The sequence below is a fragment of the Mobula birostris genome, chromosome 15 (genome assembly GCF_030028105.1).
Source record: "Mobula birostris isolate sMobBir1 chromosome 15, sMobBir1.hap1, whole genome shotgun sequence".
Taxonomy (NCBI): domain Eukaryota; kingdom Metazoa; phylum Chordata; class Chondrichthyes; order Myliobatiformes; family Myliobatidae; genus Mobula; species Mobula birostris.
In genome coordinates this window covers 16454068-16474121 of record NC_092384.1, presented here as the reverse complement: position 1 = coordinate 16474121, position 20054 = coordinate 16454068, and the positions used below count along the sequence as shown (strand labels likewise).

At 41.7% G+C, this 20054-nt stretch overlaps 2 protein-coding genes across 5 annotated transcripts in view; one reads left to right on the top strand and one right to left on the bottom strand.

Moving 5' to 3' along the window:
- The window catches only part of bbs2 (Bardet-Biedl syndrome 2), a 171141-nt gene that overhangs the window by 109295 nt on the left and 41792 nt on the right, over positions 1 to 20054 (top strand). For 2 of the 3 annotated variants that reach the window (XM_072279368.1, XM_072279371.1), the window contains one exon: positions 9897 to 10643. The exons of the other annotated variant lie outside the window; for it this stretch is intronic. In XM_072279368.1, coding sequence (XP_072135469.1) covers positions 9897 to 10003 — 107 coding nt within the window. In that variant the 3' untranslated portion in view covers positions 10004 to 10643. Of the gene's footprint in view, positions 1 to 9896; positions 10644 to 20054 lie in introns of those variants that run through there. 3 annotated transcript variants of the gene reach the window in all.
- The window catches only part of ndrg4 (NDRG family member 4), a 240336-nt gene continuing 233684 nt past the window's right edge, over positions 13403 to 20054 (bottom strand). For both annotated transcript variants that reach the window (XM_072279374.1, XM_072279373.1), the window contains exon 14: positions 13403 to 14371. In XM_072279374.1, coding sequence (XP_072135475.1) covers positions 14205 to 14371 — 167 coding nt within the window. In that variant the 3' untranslated portion in view covers positions 13403 to 14204. The remainder of the gene's footprint in view (positions 14372 to 20054) is intronic.

The following is a 20054-nucleotide window of genomic DNA, read 5'->3' as shown; positions in this document are numbered from 1 at the left end:
TTGCATTTAAATGGTCAGGGATATTGATAGCAAGTCCATGGATTAAGTTTCATCATCAGATACGGAGAGTTTTAGCAGTGCCAGTGTAACCTCAGCTCAGGATCAACACCAAGTTCTAAAATGCCTCTTGAGTTTTGAACTCTTACCAGAGGGAAGGATGGCTTGATGGTCAGAAAATGGAGACTTTTGATGGAGACTAGATTCCATCTTCAGAATATTTCAAGTAATGCCTTACTAAAATCCACATACAACACATTCACTGCTCTGTTGTCATTAATATGTTTTGTCACTTCCTCAAAGAATTCAATCAGGATCATGAGGCATGACCTGCCCCACAAAGCTTTCTTCTACATCTAAAAAGAATATGCTTCTCCAAATGTCTCTAAGAATCCTCTCCAATAGTTTGCCCACAACAGACGTAAGACCGGTCTATGATTCCCAGAATTATTTTTGTTGTCTTTCTTGAACAAAGGAATAACATTTGCCAAGCTCCAATCCTATGGCACTACTGTAGCTAGTGAGGATGCAAAGATCGTCGTTAAAGGTGCAGAAATCTTTTCCCTCGCTTCCAGTAGTAATTTGCGGTTTAACATGTCCAGCCCCAGGAACTTATCTATCCTAAGTTTTACAAGGTTCTAGCACGTTGTCTTTCTTAACATTGATATGGTCCTGCATATCAACCTGTTCTATACTGACCTCAGGTTTGTCAAGATCTCTCTCACTGGTGACTACTGAAGCAAAGTATTCATTAAGGACCTTCCTTGCCTTCTCCAAGTCCAGGCATGTTTCCTCTTTTATCCCTGATTGGTCCTACCCTGACTCTAGTCATCCACTTGTTCTTTGCGTACGTTGAATGCTTTGAGGTTTTCCTTAATTCTACTCACCAAGGCCTTCTCACATCCCCTTCTTGTTCACTTAAGTCCACTCCTAAGGTCCTTCCTGGCTACCTAGTAACTGTCAATAGCCTGTTTGATCCTTGATTCCTAAATCTTATGTATGCTTTTTTCTTCTTGCCTAGATGTGCCACATCTCTTGTCAACCATGGTTTCATCACCCTATCATCCTTTCCCTGCCTTAATGGGGCAAATCAATCTGGAATCCCATGGAAGTGCTCCCTAAACAATCTCCAAATTTCCATAGTGCATTTCCCTGAATAGATCCATTCCCAATTTATGCTCTCAAGTTCCCGTCCAATAACATCATATTTCACCCTCTCCCAATTAAATGCTTTACCATACTGCCTACTTCTTCTCTGTCCAAGGCTATGGTAAAGATCAGGGATTTGTGGTCACTGTCCCACCCACTGAAAGAGCTGTCACCTGACCAGGTTGATTGCCAAGTACCACATCCAGTGGTACTCTAGTTGGCCTGTCCATATACTGTGTCAAGAATCCTTACTGGGCACATCTATCAATTCCACCCCATCTAAATATTTTGCATTATTGAAGTGCTAATCAATAAACTAGAAACTGCCTAGAATTTCCCTACCGCATAGCCCTCTATTTTCCTAAGCTCCATGTATCCATTTGAGTCTCTTAAAAGACCCTAATGTATCTCTCTCTACTACCGTCACTGGCAGTGCATTCCACACACCCACCACCCTCTGTGTGAAAAACTTACCCCCTTGTATTGCTTCCAAGCACCTTAAATTATGCCATCATCATATACACCTCTCGTCATCATATACAGCTCTTATCAGGTCAATTCTCATTCTCCGTCGCTCCAAGGAGAAAAGGCTAAGTTCACTCAACCTTTTCTCACAAGGTACGCTCTCCAATCCAGGCAACATCCTTGTAAATCTCCTCTGCACTCTCTCTATAGTATCCACATCCTTCCTGTAGTGAGGTGACCAGAACTGTACCTGGCACCCTTGTAATTTTCTAGAGCTGTAACAGCACCTAGTTTTTTGAACCTTTCCTAAGCATTTCTTCTTCTTAAGTAGATTTTCTACATCTTTTGTACACCATGGTTCTTTAACCCTACCATAGTTTCCCTGCCTCAATGGAACATACCTATGCAAAACACCATGCAAATGTTTCCTGAACATTTGCTACATTTCTGCCGTGCATTTCCCTAAGAACATCTGCTCACAATTTATGTTCCCAGGTTCCTGCGTAATAGCATCATATTCCTCCTACCCCAATTAAATGTTTTCCCAAATTGTCTGCTCCTACCCCTCTCTAGTGCCATGGTAAAGAAGATAAGAATTGTGATCACTACCTCCAAAATGCTCTCTCACCAAGAGATATGACACCTGATTAGGTTCATTTCCCAATATCAGATGAAGTACAGCCTCTCCTGTAGTTGGCTTATCTACTTATTGCATTAGGAAACCTTCTTGAACACACCTAACAAATTCCACCCCATCTAAACCCCTTGCTGTAAGGAGATGCCAGTCAATATTAGGAAAGTTAAAATGATCCATCACAACAACCCTATTATTATTATTGCACTGTTCCAGAATCTGCCTCCCTATCTGCTCCTTGATGTCTCTTTTACTCCTGGGGGGGGGGGGGGTCTGTAAAAAGCACCCAATAGAGTTATTGCCCCCTTCCTGTTTCTGACTTCCACCCACACTGACTCAGCAGATAATCCCTCTGTGACTTTCTCCTTTTCTGCAGCCGTGGTACTATCCCTGATTAGCAGTGCCACTCCCCCAACTCTTTTGCCTCCTTCCCTGTCCTTTTTGAAATGTCTAAAGCCTGGCACGCTCAACAGCCATTCCTGCTCCTGAGACATCTAAGTCTCTGTAATGGCCACAACGTCATAGTTCCACATATTGATCCATGCTCCAAGTTCATCCACCTTGTTTATGATACTCCTTGCATTAAAATAGACACATCTCAAACCATCTGACTGAGTGCATCTTTGTTCTAACATCTGCCTATCCTTCCTCACAAACTCCCTACAAGCTGTCATTACTTGTGTGTCAACCACCCCATCCTCTGCCTCTTCACTTCGGTCCCCCCCCCCCCCCCGGCAAATCTAGTTTAAACTCTCCCCAATAGCATTAGCAAACCTCCGTCCCAGGATGTCGGTTCCCCTCCAGTTCAGGTGCAACCCATCTCACTTGTACAGGTCACCCCTTCCCCAGAAAAAGTTCCATTGATCCAAGAACTTGAAGCCCTGCCCCCTGCACCATCTCCTCAGCCACTCATTCATCTGCGCTATCTTCCTGTTCTGACCTTCACTGGTTCGTGGCACTGGGAGTAATCTGGAGATTACCACCTTGGAGATCCTGCTCTTCAGTCTCCTTCCTAACTCACTATATTTACTCTGCAGGACCTCTACCCCTCTCCTGCCATGTCATTGGTACCAACATAGAAACATAGAAAATAGGTGCAGGAGTAGGCCATTTGGCCCTTCGAGCCTGCACCGCCATTTATTATGATCATGGCTGATCATCCAACTCAGAACCCTGCACCAGCCTTCCCTCCCCCCTGATCCCCGTAGCCACAAGGGCCATATCTAACTCCCTCTTAAATATAGCCAATGAACTGGCCTCAACTGTTTCCTGTGGCAGAGAATTCCACAGATTCACCACTCATTGTGTGAAGAAGTTTTTCCTAATCTCAGTCCTAAAAGGCTTCCCCTTTATCCTCAAACTGTGACTCCTCGTTCTGGACTTCCCCAACATCGGGAACAATCTTCCTGCATCTAGCCTGTCCAATCCCTTTAGGATTTTATACGTTTCAATCAGATCCCCCCTCAATCTTCTAAATTCCAGTGAGTACAAGCCCAGTTCATCCAGTCTTTCTTCATATGAAAGTCCTGCCATCCCAGGAATTAATCTGGTGAACCTTCTCTGTACTCCCTCTATGGCAAGGATGTCTTTCCTCAGATTAGGGAACCAAAACCGCACACAATACTCCAGGTGTGGTCTCACCAAGGCCTTGTACAACTGCAGTAGTACCTCCCTGCTCTTGTACTCGAATCTTCTTGCTATGAATGCCAGCATACCACTTGCCTTTTTCACCGCCTGCTGTACCTGCATGCCCACTTTCAATGACTGGTGTATAATGACACCCAGGTTTCGTTGCACCTCCCCTTTTCCTAATCGGCCACCATTCAGATAATAATCTGTTTTCCTATTTTTGCCACCAAAGTGGATAACTTCACATTTATCCACATTAAATTGCATCTGCCATGAATTTGCCCACTCACCCAACCTATCCAACTCACCCTGCATCCTCTTAGCATCCTCCTCACAGCTAACACTGCCACCCAGCTTCGTGTCATCCGCAAACTTGGAGATGCTGCATTTAATTCCCTCATCCAAGTCATTAATATATATTGTAAACAACTGGGGTTCGAGCACTGAGCCTTGCGGCACCCCACTAGTCACCGCCTGCCATTCTGAAAAGGTCCCGTTTATTCCCACTCTTTGCTTCCCGTCTGCTAACCAATTCTCTATCCACATCAATACCTTACCCCCAATACCATGTGCTTTAAGTTTGTACACTAATCTCCTGTGTGGGACCTTGTCAAAAGCCTTTTGAAAATCCAAATATACCACATCCACTGGTTCTCCCCTATACACTCTACTAGTTACATCCTCAAAAAATTCTGTGAGATTTGTCAGACATGATTTTCCTTTCACAAATCCATGCTGACTTTATCCAATGATTTCACCGCTTTCCAAATGTGCTGTTATCACATCTTTGATAACTGACTCCAGCAGTTACCCCACCACCGACGTTGGGCTAACCAGTCTATAATTCCCTGGTTTCTCTCTCCCTCCTTTTTTAAAAGGTGGGGTTACATTAGCCACCCTCCAATCCTCAGGAACTAGTCCAGAATCTAACGAGTTTTGAAAAATTATCACTAATGCATCCACTATTTCTTGGGCTACTTCCTTAAGCACTCTGGGATGCAGACCACCTGGCCCTAGGGATTTATCTGCCTTTAATCCCTTCAATTTACCTAACACCACTTCCATACTAACATGTATTTTGCTCAGTTCCTCCATCTCACTGGACCCTCTGTCCCCTACTATTTCTGGAAGATTATTTATGTCCTCCTTAGTGAAGACAGAACCAAAGTAATTATTCAATTGGTCTGCCATGTCCTTGCTCCCCATAATCAATTCACCTGTTTCTGTCTGTAGGGGACCTACATTTGTCTTTACCAGTCTTTTCCTTTTTACATATCTATAAAAGCTTTTACAGTCAGTTTTTATGTTCCCTGCCAGTTTTCTCTCATAATCTTTTTTCCCCTTCCTAACTAAGCCCTTTGTCCTCCTCTGCTGAACTCTGAATTTCTCCCAGTCCTCAGGTGAGCCACTTTTTCTGGCTAATTTGTATGCTTCTTCTTTGGAATTGACACTATCCCTAATTTCTCTTGTCAGCCACGGGTGCACTACCTTCCTTGATTTATTCTTTTGTCAAACTGGGATGAACAATTGTTGTAGTTCATCCATGCGATCTTTAAATGCTTGCCATTGCATATCCGCCGTCAATCCTTTAAGTGTCATTTGCCAGTCTATCTTAGCTAATTCACGTCTCGTACCTTCAAAGTTACCCCTCTTTAAGTTCAGAACCTTTGTTTCTGAATTAACTATGTCACTCTCCATCTTAATGAAGAATTCCACCATATTATGGTCACTCTTACCCAAGGGGCCTCTCACCACAAGATTGCTAATTAACCCTTCCTCATTGCTCAAAACCCAGTCTAGAATAGCCTGCTCTCTAGTTGGTTCCTCAACATGTTGGTTCAAAAAACCATCCCGCATACATTCCAAGAAATCCTCTTCCTCGGCACCTTTACCAATTTGGTTCACCCAATCTACATGTAGATTGAAGTCACCCATTATAACTGCTGTTCCTTTATTGCACACATTTCTAATTTCCTATTTAATACCATCTCCGACCTCACTACTACTGTTAGGTGGCCTGTACACAACTCCCAGCAGCGTTTTCTGCCCCTTAGTGTTATGCAGCTCTACCCATATCGATTCCTCATCTTCCCGGCTAATGTCCTTCCTTTCTATTGCGTTAATCTCATCTTTAACCAGCAACGCCACCCCACCTCCTTTTCTTTCATGTCTATCCCTCCTGAATATTGAATATCCCTGAATGTTGAGCTCCCATCCTTGGTCACCCTGGAGCCATGTCTCTGTGATCCCAACTATATCGTAATCATTAATAACAATCTGCACTTTCAATTCATCCACCTTGTTACGGGACTGCGCAGGCGTGTGACGTCGGGCAGTGCAGCGGGGCAGATTTAAAAGGAACAGAGCCTCATACAGCGGGCAGCGGAGTTTGCGGGCGGCGGAGTGAGCCGGGAGCAAAGTGAAGACTTAAGGGCTTCGGCTCAACGGGCTTAGGCGGAAACGGGCGAGGCGAGGAAGGTTTGGTATTCATTTTCTGTTGTTATTTGAGGAGAGGGGCAGTATGAGTATCAGGGCAGTTTGTTGTTCTCGGTGTCGGATGTGGGAGGCCCTGGAGTCTCCAAGCCTCCCAGACGTCTACATCTGCGCCAAGTGCATCGAGATGCAGCTCCTAAGGGACCGCATTACGGAACTGGAGCTGCAGCTCGATGACCTCCGTCTGGTCAGGAAGAGTGAGGAGTTGATAGAGAGGAGTTACAGGCAGGTGGTCACACCGGGGCCACGGGAGGCAGACAAGTGGGTCACGGTTAGGAGGGAGAAGGGGAAGAGTCAGGTAATAGAGAGTACCCCAGTGGCTGTGCCCCTTAACAATAGGTACTCCTGTTTGAGTACTGTTGGGGGGGACAGCTTACCCGGGGAAAGCGACAGTGGCCGTGCCTCCGGCACAGAGTCCAGCCCTGTGGCTCAGAAGGGTAGGGAAAGGAAGAGGAGGGCAGTTGTGATAAGGGACTCAATAGTAAGGGGGTCATCTTGTTACATGTCTCATGACCTCCAGCTGCTCACCCTCCCCTTCAGGAATATCCTGCTAACGCTCAGAGAAATCCTGGACCCTAGCACCCGGGAGGCAACAGGCTATCCTGGCGTCTCTTTTGCTACCGAGGAATCACCTAACTGTTCCCCCTAACTATCGAGTCCCCTATGACTATTGTTCCATCTGATTTCACGCTACCCTTCTGAGTCTCAGAACCCACCACAGTGCAATTGGTCTGGCTGCTGCTTCCTTGCCCAGTTAGGTCATCCCCCTCAGAAGTATCCAAAGGGGTATACCTGTTGCTGAGGAGAATGGCCACAGGGGGACCTTACACTGACTTCCTTCTCCCTTTACCTCTCTCGGTGTTCACCCATCTGCACTCTGGGTGTAACCACCTGTTCAAAAGTCATATCTATCGATTGCTGTGCCTCCCGGATGATCCTAAATTCATCTAACTTCAATTCCAGCTCTTTAATGTGATCTTTCATGAGCTGGAGTTGGCTGCGCTTCCCTCAGGTGTATTCATCAGGCAGACTAACAGACCTACAGGAGGAGCATTCCACTGCCATATCTGCAATCCTGCCTGCACTGTACAATAAGCAACCAAGACCAAATCTCCTAACCTGTTTCTTTGAGCTCAGTCTCTTCTCGTTGAAGTTTCAAGTCAAAGCCTGATGCTCCTACTCTCGCCGCTGACCTATTCCCAACAATGGCTGCCCCACTTGTCCCTTCTGTACTTTTATTTAATTCGCAGTGCTCTGGTCCCGACACTGATTAGACCTCTGGAATGTCTGAATGCCCATGAAGCTCTCCTTTTATACAAACTTCGCTGACCTGCAAGTAACTTCGTCGAAGTGGTCTGCTCCCAACGCTCGTTGAATCTCTGGAAGTTGGTCATTGGTGGAAAGGGAGTTAGCATCTGTAGTATCCAAGACATCTTCAAGGAGTGGTGCCTCAGAAAGAAGATGTCCATTATTAAGGACTCCCACCACCCAGGGGAATGCCTCTTCTCATTGCTACCATTAGCAATGAGGCACAGAAGCCTTGAAGGCACACACTCAGCGATTCAGGAACAGCTTCTTCCCCTCGGCCATACAATTCCTAAATGGATATTCAACCGGTGAACACTACCTCACTTTTTTCCCCCTTTTAAAATATATATTATGTCTGTTTTTGCACTATTTTTAATCCATTCAATATACATAGATATCCTACTGTCATTTTTTTCCTATATTATGTATTGTGTTGTACTGTTGCTGCTAAGTTAACAGATTTCACAACACATGACTGTGGTAATAAACCTGATTCTGATTCTGCAAGAGGCAAGTTGTGGAAAGATTGATTCTTACTTGGCTGGGTGGCAGGAGTTCGAACCTTGGTGGGAAAAGGATGGAAACAAATTAGGACATTCAATAGTTTTTTTTTTGACAAGAACAGGCCATTCAGCCCAACAAAGTTTATCAAATTGCTATAGTGTGTTGAAATAACTATCGAGTTTAGATTTTAAAGTCTCTAAGGTACTACTCTCAACTACACAACTAGGTAGTTTGTTCCATGTGTTCACAGCTCGCTGTGTAAAGAAATGCTTTCTGATGTTAGTCTGAAATCTTCCTTAAACCAGTCTGCACCTATGGCCCCATGTCCTCGTTGATGGATTAATTTTGAAGTTGCAGCTGACATCCACTTTACTTATATCTCTTATAATTTTGATCACTTCTATCATGTCTCTTCGTATTCTACATCTCCTTAAGCTAGAAAGATTTAATTCTTTCCATCTTTCTTCAAAGTTCATACCCTGCAGACCTGGAATGAGTTTCATCACCCTTCTCTGAACTCTCTCAGTGCCTTCACATCCCTCAAAAAAATATGGAGACCCAAATTGTACACAGTACTCAAGGTGTGGCCTCACAAGTGCATTATATAGCTTAAAGAGAACATCTGTAGACTTAAGCTTCACTGAATGGATTATATAGCCCAACATTCTATTAGCCTTCCTAATCACTTCTGTGCATTGTCTAGATGTTGATAGTGATGAGTCTACCATCAATGTTAGGGGTTTGTATATATAATCACAGACCTCTAAGTACCTTTGGATATATGATGCAGCAGAGCAGTTTATGTCATTATCAGTGACTGAGAAGTCCATACTTGTGTTTGACATGAAGATGGAGAAGGTATTGAGGGAGTTAAAGAAGGTGGCTGTTAATTTTGCTTTTCAGATGAAAAATTTTAAAACTGCTTCAGTAGTACCCCTGAAATTCATGATCGATACCACCTAGGGCTCAGAAACATCACCGGGTTTCATATCACACAATCCTAACTTGGAAATAGATGAATGTTCCTCCAATATTGTTGGCTTCAAATCCTGGAACACTGTGAGAGTGCCTTAACCAGAATAGTTCAACAGTACGAATACCACCATATTATCCCTTTGATGATAAGTAAATAAGATCAGACAAAAATGCTAGACTTTCCACTGATGCCTCTGTATAATTTTTTTAAAATCCTTGGACTCTTTTCTGTGAAATTATTAAATTGGTTACAATTAATCAGAATCAGGTTTATTATCACTGGCATGTGACATGAAATTTGTTAACTTAGCAGCAGTTCAATGCAGTACATAATCTAGCAGAGAGAAAAAATAATAAAAATAAAACATAATAAACAAGTAAATCAATTATGTATATTGAATAAGTTATTAAAAATTTGCAAAAACTGCAATACTGTATATTTTTTAAAAAGTGAGGTAGTGTCCGAAGCTTCAAAGTCCATTCAAGAATCGGATGGCAGAGGGGAAGAAGCTGTTCCTGAATTGCTGAGTGTGTGCCTTCAGGCTTCTGTATCTCCTACCTGATAGTAACAGTGAGAAAAGGGCATGCCCTGGGTGCTGGAGGTCTTTAGTAATGGACGCTGGCTTTTTGAGACACCGCTCCCTGAAAATGTCCTGGGTTCTTTGTAAGCTACCGCCCAAGATGGAGCTTTGTAGATTGATGACACTGAATTTTCTGACTATTTTTCTATCTTGTCTTTTAGTTGGGAAGCCCAAGACTCAGGTGGTCTCTGCATGCAGAGATGCCATAAAAAATAATAATGTCAATGCACTTTTCAAAATCATTCGTGCTGGTAGCACCTTATCCTGAAAAGGTCAGAAGCCAATGACCAAGCAGACAGAAGAGCAAGAGTTCGTTCATGAAGAGGAAGAACACAGAGGCCACACAAATGTGCTGAATTGAGCGTGTATCATCTCTGAGCCAGCATGGGCAGATCCAGCTGGATGTCCAGGATTGTCCATAGTTTCAGATATCACTAGATCAGTGAGCAAAGTATGTAAGTGAACTGTCTCGAAAGGGTACTAAGATTTAAGATGTATCACTAAATGTAGATTTACTTTGTACCTCTTTTACCACTAATGAGCTAACTGCGGATAAATCAAGAGTAGAGGACTCCTGTGATCAGTGTCAGCGGACCAGCTTTCAACCTAAAAATTCTAGCTAAGTATGACCTTTATGTTATATGCCTCTGAAACAGTAGATGGCAACACTGATATACAGCTCTTGTGAAGATGAATATATTGCTTTTCAGGAAGAAATTATATTGATAGAGTTACAAAACATCAGATCTTTCCAGAATTACTGAAGTTAGTCATTTTGTTTCTGAATTAGTCATATTCTTTGTACAAACTCTTTGAAGCATTTTGAATTGAAGTAAATTAATACTACGAGTATTTTGTATTGGCCTGCAGAATCCCAAATACCATACATTAAACCTCCTTTACAGAAATTCTCATAATTCGAATCGATTAGTGTTGATTTCGGTATGTCCAACATTCACCTGTAATTTCAATGGTCTTGCCCATCAGCTAAAATACTCCTCTATTCCATGATGCTTTTTGAATTCTCCCAGGCCATTAACCTATTGCATTATATTACCCTTTAACAGCCCATATTTATCTGAACTTGTTAATTTATAACAAATTCCTGGATCAACCGAGCTTCCTCACTATATTCCTACCTAATTTTAACTGCCCTCTTTAGTTTTGATCCCTGTCAAAGGAAGGACTTGATTTGGAGATAATTCCCCAGAATGAAAGAACTTATTTGTGTGGTATGACTATGTAGCATGTTTAGGATGGACCCTTATTTGTACTTTTCATTTTTTTTAACCTGTATATTTTAAGAAGATTTGACAATAGATATTGAGAAGTTGAATGTCTGTCTTGAGAATCTAGCTGTCAGGGTTATAAACACACAATTTTGGATTTCTTATTTAGAACTGAGATGAGGAAAAATTCCTGCACATGAAAAGTTGTGAATATTTGGCCACTTGAATGATATCAATAATTATTCAAAATGAAAGGAAATTCAAGTTGCTGTCAAGGATCACTAGCTAGCATCAAGGTCAAGGGCAGGAAGAGAACTTGTTGCCACCCATTTTAGAATTGAGGGAGGACTCCACATTTGGTTGATCAAGCAGCTCAGAAGATAGATAGGTGGCATGGTACCATTGTTGTTAGCACTCGATTCACAATGCCAGCCAGTAGGTCAATTCCTGCGGCTGCCTGTAAGGAGATTATACATTCTGCCTGTGATCACATGGGTTTCCACTGTGTGCTCCAATTTCCTCCCACAGTCCAAAGACATATGTTACGGTTAGTGAATTGTGGGCATACTATGTTGGCTCCAAAAGCATGGAAACACCTGCAGGTTGCCCAGCACAATATTTACTGATTTGATTTGATGCAAACAACACATTTCACTGTATGTTTTGATATGTGTGATAAATAAAGTTAATCTTAGAATTGGACTGTGTAAGAGGTATAAACATGCATGAGGGTTTAATCAATTAATCAAGAATTGAGAACCAATATAAAGGTAATGGGCAGATATTAGTAACAGATTTAAAGTTTGTGGAAGGTGAACTTGGGAGACTGCAGATAAAATATGGAAAATAGGATTGTAAATGATTAAGAGTCTAGGCTGCACCAAGCAAAACAGTCCTAGATAAAGAATAATATAAAGATAAAGGTAATCATGGCTAAATACATTTGTAATTTAACTCTTAGTCAAGCAGTGGTCAATAATATTATGTATAGCTCCTACTGTAGAGTTTGTGGCTGTGCTATTGCCATATCTGGGTCTCCTGTTCTCAATTCATAAGCTCAAGTTCGCCAATAACCTATGCTGATACTTTAGTGAAGTTCTGAGGAGCAGTTTAAACCTCTGGATTTATCCAAGACCATGTTTCCATGACAGATGGACTGAAGATGCCCTAGCACAATTTAAATGAAGAGCAAGGGTATTCTTATTTCCCAATGTTTATCCCTCAACAGATTTGCACAAGAATACCTATTGCTTCAAATTACAAAGGAGAGAACTGTTCATACTCAAAGGCACCAGCTTGCTAGGAAGGTGCTTTGGAACATTATCCATACATGGAAGGCAATTTATAAATAGGCTAAAGTCAAAGATTTTCTTGTCTATAAGACCATAGGAGCAGAGTTATGCTATTTAGCCCACTGCATCTGCTCTGCCATTGATCATGGCTCAACCCCATAATCTTTGATACCCTTACTAACCCTCATATTTGAATACTTAAGCTTAATGAAGACCAATACTTCAATTATGGGATGAACATTCAATAGTCTGTATCCAGACACCCTTTGAGATGACTTAGGGCCAACTGATGAATTAAAAAAACTTTGAGTTAACCCTAAAACTAATCAGCAGACCCAAGGTTAAGTTATTTATACATGAACAATGGAGAAACATTTTGCTAAAAATAGCATTCATCGTAAGTAATTTTGTGCAATACTATTCCTTCTGGCTTTTTTTTTTGAAAGATTAACCGGATTCTTCATATGACAGAGACAGTTCGGTGGGGAAAGAAGTCATGGTAGTTGTAAGATACTTCGCATGTTCAGAAGTAGTGATTATGGCACATTGCATTATTGAGCGCTTCAAACCCGTGACTATTACATCATCACAGAAAATGTCAAGGCGCCATCAGACTCTTTGCGACACTCATTATACAGTATGTCACAATATAATTTTTACAGGGTAGTTCCAGCACTAGCGTTTTAATGGAAGTTTGCAGTTAGTCATAGAGCATGAAACTAGCCTGCACTGACCATCAAACATCCATTTTATTCTTTCCACATTCCTATCAGTTTTCTCAAAACACTAACACACCCGGGGTAAATGTGCAATGATCAATTAACCTAATGACCTGCCTGTCTTTAGGATATGGGAGAAACCAAAGTACATGAAAAAAATCTGGATGGTCACAGGAAGAAAACAGACTCCACAGTGGCAGCAACTGCAGGTCAGAATTGAACCCAGGCCACTATATCAGTGATAATACATGGTAGAAGTTGTCGTGATGTACTCTCAGTAGAATAGAACTGGAAATCGGCATGCAAATTTTATTTGAATAAATATCACAAAAGCTAACAGAGTCTGCTGTTGTCAGTCCAACATATGTAACAATGCCAATAAGATAAAATCATAGCAGAATATGTGAAATTATCTACCAAAACAAGGCAGGTTTTAACACCGACTTTATTTTCAATAAACATTTATTAGTTACATTAAGTGAATGAATTATTAATTGGGTAGCCACAGCTGCGGTCAGGTATCAGATCAATAACAGCAACATCGAAGGATCTGTTATACAAAAAAAGTTTCGATAATGGTACGTTTGTCACAAGATCTGAAAGAGACTCCCAGCAATTTTTCGACTCTTCATTTTATCATTTGCCCAAACTGCAGTTGAAGTTGGGGATGGAAACAGAATTATCTACAAAACATTAAGTAGTGGAACCAGATTCACTATATCTACAGTAACCAGAGCAGCTCTTTTGTATCCTGTGTTACAGAAAGCATAAAGAACAGGCTATCTAGGACAATTATTTAACACACCAATGTTTGGAAATGCCTTCACATTTAAAACAACATAAAAATTGATGCTTTCCCTTAGCACACGTTAAAATAATTGAACACAAGATTACTATTGCATCGGCACAGTCCCCTAATATGGACCATGGCACTGACTGACCGGCAAAAATAAAACCAATCGCGTAAAAGCCTGCTAACAGATCGGAAAGGCTCGGGTAGCTACATTTACCAAAGTAAATTTTCACGATGATTGCAACTCATGCAAGAAAAATAAGCAGTGGGCAGCCTTTATTTGTTAGGCTAGGAAACTGCAGACTGCTACAGCGAAGTAATGGAGCAATCTCTAGGCTTTGTTTACACTGCCCCGTACCAAAACTAGTAAGGAATAATCACCCTACAGAGTGGGTAGGGGTCAGCCATGCTGCTTTTTCTAACCTCCCATCACCTTTTAGCATGACACCTCCATGGTGTGCGACATATTCTGAGTGACCTGGCCCATACTGTCACTGCTGTTGGTTTGGGTGCAGATACGTGGACGTTGCCCATCTACTGAGCTGGCACTGGTCAGCGAGGCTGTGCGTGAACGAGCCAGTCGTGTCATACTTGCAGAGGCCACTGTGTTGGAAAAACAGAGACAGTATAATTCATTACCTTACTTAATCAATCCATGAGTTCAACCAAAATCAGCAAAGCCATTTTAATTGCAAAATGTTTCTGACGCAGCAGTCTGGAACAATTTTTACTGATGCTCTGATACCAAGGACAGTCACAGGGGGAGGGGGTTTGTTCAGTGGTTAGTAGGAAATAATGTGTATCCCCTGTGAGCACTGATATCATACTTTACATAATCTGCCTATAGGAAAGCACAATTATGACATGCCATTTGGAATGGTATGAAATAGTCATGCATTTGACTTCTCATGGTCCATCATGCGGAAGATGATACTCTTTCACAGCTTTCACATGCAATTTCAGATCTAGACTCATATCCAAGTCCATTCCTCGGCTGAGAGCAGGGAGCGGCCAGGGTGGCTATGTGCATGTTATTAGCTAGCCAGCCAGCAAGCAAGCAGTGACACCTACCTTCGCCTCTAGTATCTATGTAACAATGGAATAGCTGTTACAGCTCTCCAACCCTTTCCTATTTCCCACTAGGGCAGAGAGGGAAGTTTTCTATTCACTGCCTCGGTTCCCTGTTTGTAACCAACTTGACTAGATGATCCTATGAGCAGCTGAAATTGTCTCGGGTTTCCATCTTTCTTGTGATCAAAGCAAAACAAAGGACGGAGCTGTTATCTTGCATCAAGCCCAGCCCAGCAGATCTGCCCTGAATATTTCACATTTCTCAGACTTTCCACCTGCTTTTCAGCTCTGGATAAGTAGAACTTCTGATTCTTGGTAGTATAATCCTTGACTTCGGTATTATTAGCACATATGTCACTATTGTGCCAAGATAGTTGAAGTACAGTACAATTTAATAAGAATTACTTCTCCCAAGCATGTCAGACAATAAGAAATTCAGTCAGGATCTTTTCCATGGCTTCAGGCTGACTATAAGAAAGGGTGAAATTTGAAAGGCAATTCTTTCCTTCTGACATTTGATTTACAGCTAAAGTCCATGTGGCTTGAACCCATTTTTGATTCCACAAATCACATGGTGTTTTTTTATAATTACTTTTAATTTCTGATCTTGTGGACCAAGTTACTTTAAGTGAATACATTGATCCCCTCATATACCCATTATACTTCATTAGCTCTGTCTTGTCTAGACCTGTTCTCTGTAACATTTCAAAGTGTAACATGATCTCTTCTCACAGCTTAACCTTCATCAATCAAATTCACCAAGGAGAAAATTCACGCAAAAACAAAGGCAGAATATTATAAATGTTGACAATTCAATTTCTAATAAACGAACAATTTTAGAGGTAAAGGCTGTCTGCTGTGTATGTTCTCATTCAATTCAAATTGTCATATACTGTCACTACAATGCTCCCAAGTGATAAGGAAGCTGAGGACCATCACAGCTCAACATTGACCTACAGTCATCTTCTGTGGTGTAATCAGTTAGATACGTAGTTTAAATTTCACTGTAAATTTTGCTTCTTAAATTTGCCACAGAGGACAATCCATCAAGTTATTACCCTTATATTTATTGTCAAATAACTAGCATTGAGTGTGGTTTTAATTATAGGTTCCTGAAGCAAATGCAGATAGAGCAAGTAAACACTTGCTCTAATCAGCTTCTGCTGCAGCAGCACTGATTGAGGTCAAAGCCTGCAAAGGTTGTAAAATCTACCCAGCTCCAGCATAACATCAACCAATACTTATCAGTATCTGAGCAAGAATACAGAAACCTGCTCTGCATAGAAATCATCAGAAATTACTTCAAGCTAGGTCCTGAAAAATTAGACTCTCTTCTAACTTGCTGTGCTTTTTTTTGACATAGTGTATTCTTTAGACATCTGACTCCCATATTAAAAAGGTGCACAGAATACTGATTAACACTTTGGTACCTTTTGTCAATTAGAAATTGAAATTTTGGGCAGGGCACAGAAGTCAGGGCTTAACTTGCAGATTTTAAAATCTGCTCACTTGAAGATTCTGAGGCAAGGAAATGTACAACTGCATTTCTAAAATGTGAATCTTTCTTTGGTTGCTATTTTTAAAAAAAATCTCAAAACACGCCCACTGTAAGGTGTTGGTGCAATATGAAGGAGATGCCAAATCTTATTAAATTTATTTATTTAGCGTCACAGAGCACTGGCCCAACGATCAGCACCATCCAGCAACCCACCTATTTAACTCACAGGACAATTTACAATGACCAATTAACCTTCCAACCAGTACGTCTTTGGACGGTGGGAGGAAACCCACGCACTCATGGAAAGGACATACAGAGGACATCAGAATTGAACTCCAGTGCCCAAGCAGTATAACATCACGCTAAATGCCACACTACTGTGGTGGCCCACAGGAAATTTTTTCACTATAATAGATATTTTGTAATTTCCTGTTTTAATAACTACGTAAAGATAATGGAATAGGATACTTATTAAATGTGTTTTCAATGCCCACCCTCCCATCTGACTTCACTATACGAGACACACTAAAATCAATTGGTTCTTTACCTCATTTCCAACAGATCTATTAGTCATTGTCATGGAATACATGGAACATGGTGTTGGATCCTGCGTTCTGGGTAATGCCAGACATCAAAAACTTATTACAATGCAAGAAAACACAAGAGTATTTATGCCTTCCAGAACTCAATTGTGAGTAAATTTCATTTGCAGGTCAATATATAGTTACAGCCAAATTTTGCAAAAAAATGTGCATTGGCCGTTGGAAGCCGTAGTGAGAAAGAGAACAATTGTAGATGGAGTAGAGAGCACAGGTCAATGACAGCATGCAATGGCAAAGGAATGGAGCTGAAACATTAAAGACAGGCTGTAGCACAAGCAATGGAATAGTTTACGAAGAAACAGGAAATGGGTACCTGCTCCACCACTCAGTCGTCTATCCACTAAATATGCAACTGAGCGTGAAATAAGGAGGTAGGAAACACAGCGTTACAGTCTACATCAAGAGGAAAACAGACTCACATCCAACTCATACAGGAACACACACGAGTACATATGCTCTCCACCAACTACGGCATCTCTAAGACGTGTAAGGTCTTTAATCTGGTGTCCTGTATCAGGGTCACAGTGATCAAAACCCCATTTTGTTGAAGGTATCAACTAAGTTGTCAATATTATCACTACAGTCACACAACATGGAACTTCTGAAAGTGTCATCTGAACAGCAGTACATGCCTAGTCAAACAGCTCTTTCTTGAAGTCCTGCCAGAGAGGAGTAGTTGCTTTCCCAACATTCAAGTACATTTCAGGCACCTAACCCAAGAGACCTTTGGTGTCAGATTGCAATTACTAGTTCCAGTCTACAATACTGGATAAACTTCTAACAATTCCAAGTGAAAGTATTACTGCTTATAAAGAAACACTTACTGAATTAATTTGCTAAACTGAATTCACAATTTGGACCATTTACTTTCTGTTACAAAACAGTACACAATGTAGTTGGAAGTATTGTGATCAACTGGCCCAGCATGCATATTCCATCCCATGTTTCTCAGATTTCCATCTCTCATCTCCTGAGCATTCTCAGCCCTTGGCCCCACTTATTCCTTAAACTTTGCTGGCTGTTGTTCACGAATCTTTGGATAGTGTTTTTTTAAAAGAGTAATTCAAACTTCCAGTCCTCCCAGCAAAATGTACTCCATTCTTCTAAAATACCTTGGACATTTTGCATTGGCGGTGGAGTACAAGTTATCACTCCCACCCTTCTATTTAAAAATGGTCAGCTCAACCTCTACTTATATGGCAACTACAAGTCTGTCCTGAGTCTCCAGTACAATTCTGCATTGCTTTAATGGATTACTTGGAGGTAAGGGTAAATTTTGAGCCCACTGGTCTCCTGCCCTTGCAGTATGCTCTTTCTTACAGTGTGCTTGCAGGCATAGTCGTCCACTAGAAAGGTGGCCCTTAGCTGATGAAACAAGACCAGCATAGTAGTCTGTCTGTTGTAGGGTCCATCCCCACAATGACAGCCATTTATCTCCTGATCTCAGGCTTACTGACTCTCAAAGCTTAAATGCCTTGCCTTGTGAGCATCATTGCTAAACAGAAATTTATTTTAACACTGAGTAACACTTTGCACACAAACAATTAAAATACATTTATATTAATGAATTAAGTTAAATAAAAAGGAGATTAATGTCTATTATTTGTTCTATTGCCTTTTCTTCCCACTTTTTCTGAGAGACCCACCCACTTGACCAGTGCCTGCTTAACTTGGTACAAATCCATTGAGCCCATTGAAATCTATTGGAAGAAACACTGTCCAGGGATTGTGAGAATTTGTAAATTGATTAAGCACAGTTGATTGTTTTCGTGTGCAAAAACACACACACACACCGTGTTTTGTAATATTTTTAATCTGCTTTAAAATACCACATTTATTTTAGAAACATAGAAACAGAGAAAATAGGTGCAGGAGTAGGCCATTCGGCCCTTCGAGCCTGCACCGCCATTTATTATGATCATGACTGATCATCCAACTCAGAACACCGCCCCAGCCTTCCCTCCATACCCCCTGACCCCCGTAGCCACAAGGGCCATATCTAACTCCCTCTTAAATATAGCCAATGAACTGGCCTCAACTGTTTCCTGTGGCAGAGAATTCCACAGATTCACCACTCTCTGTGTGAAGAAGTTTTTCCTAATCTCGGTCCTAAAAGGCTTCCCCTCTATCCTCAAACTGTGACCCCTCGTTCTGGACTTCCGCAACATCGGGAACAATCTTCCTGCATCTAGCCTGTCCAATCCCTTTAGAATCTTGTACGTTTCAATCAGATCCCCCCTCAATCTTCTAAATTCCAACGAGTACAAGCCCAGTTCATCCAGTCTTTCTTCATATGAAAGTCCTGCCATCCCAGGAATCAATCTGGTGAACCTTCTCTGTACTCCCTCTATGGCAAGGATGTCTTTCCTCAGATTAGGGGACCAAAACTGCACGCAATACTCCAGGTGTGGTCTCACCAAGGCCTTGTACAACTGCAGTAGTACCTCCCTGCTCCTGTACTCAAATCCTCTCGCTATAAATGCCAGCATACCATTCGCCTTTTTCACCGCCTGCTGTACCTGCATGCCCACTTTCAATGACTGGTGTATAATGACACCCAGGTCACGTTGCACCTCCCCTTTTCCTAATCGGCCACCATTCAGATAATAATCTGTTTTCCTATTTTTGCCACCAAAGTGGATAACTTCACATTTATCCACATTAAATTGCATCTGCCATGAATTTGCCCACTCACCCAACCTATCCAAGTCACCCTGCATCCTCTTAGCATCCTCCTCACAGCTAACACTGCCACCCAGCTTCGTGTCATCCGCAAACTTGGAGATGCTGCATTTAATTCCCTCATCCAAGTCATTAATATATATTGTAAACAACTGGGGTCCCAGTACTGAGCCTTGCGTTACCCCACTAGTCACTACCTGCCATTCTGAAAAGGTCCCGTTTATTCCCACTCTTTGCTTCCTGTCTGCTAACCAACTCTCCACCCACACCAATACCTTACCCCCAATACCGTGTGCTTTAAGTTTGCACACTAATCTCCTGTGTGGGACCTTGTCAAAAGCCTACTGAAAATCCAAATATACCACATCCACTGGTTCTCCCCTATCCACTCTACTAGTTACATCCTCAAAAAATTCTATGAGATTCGTCAGAC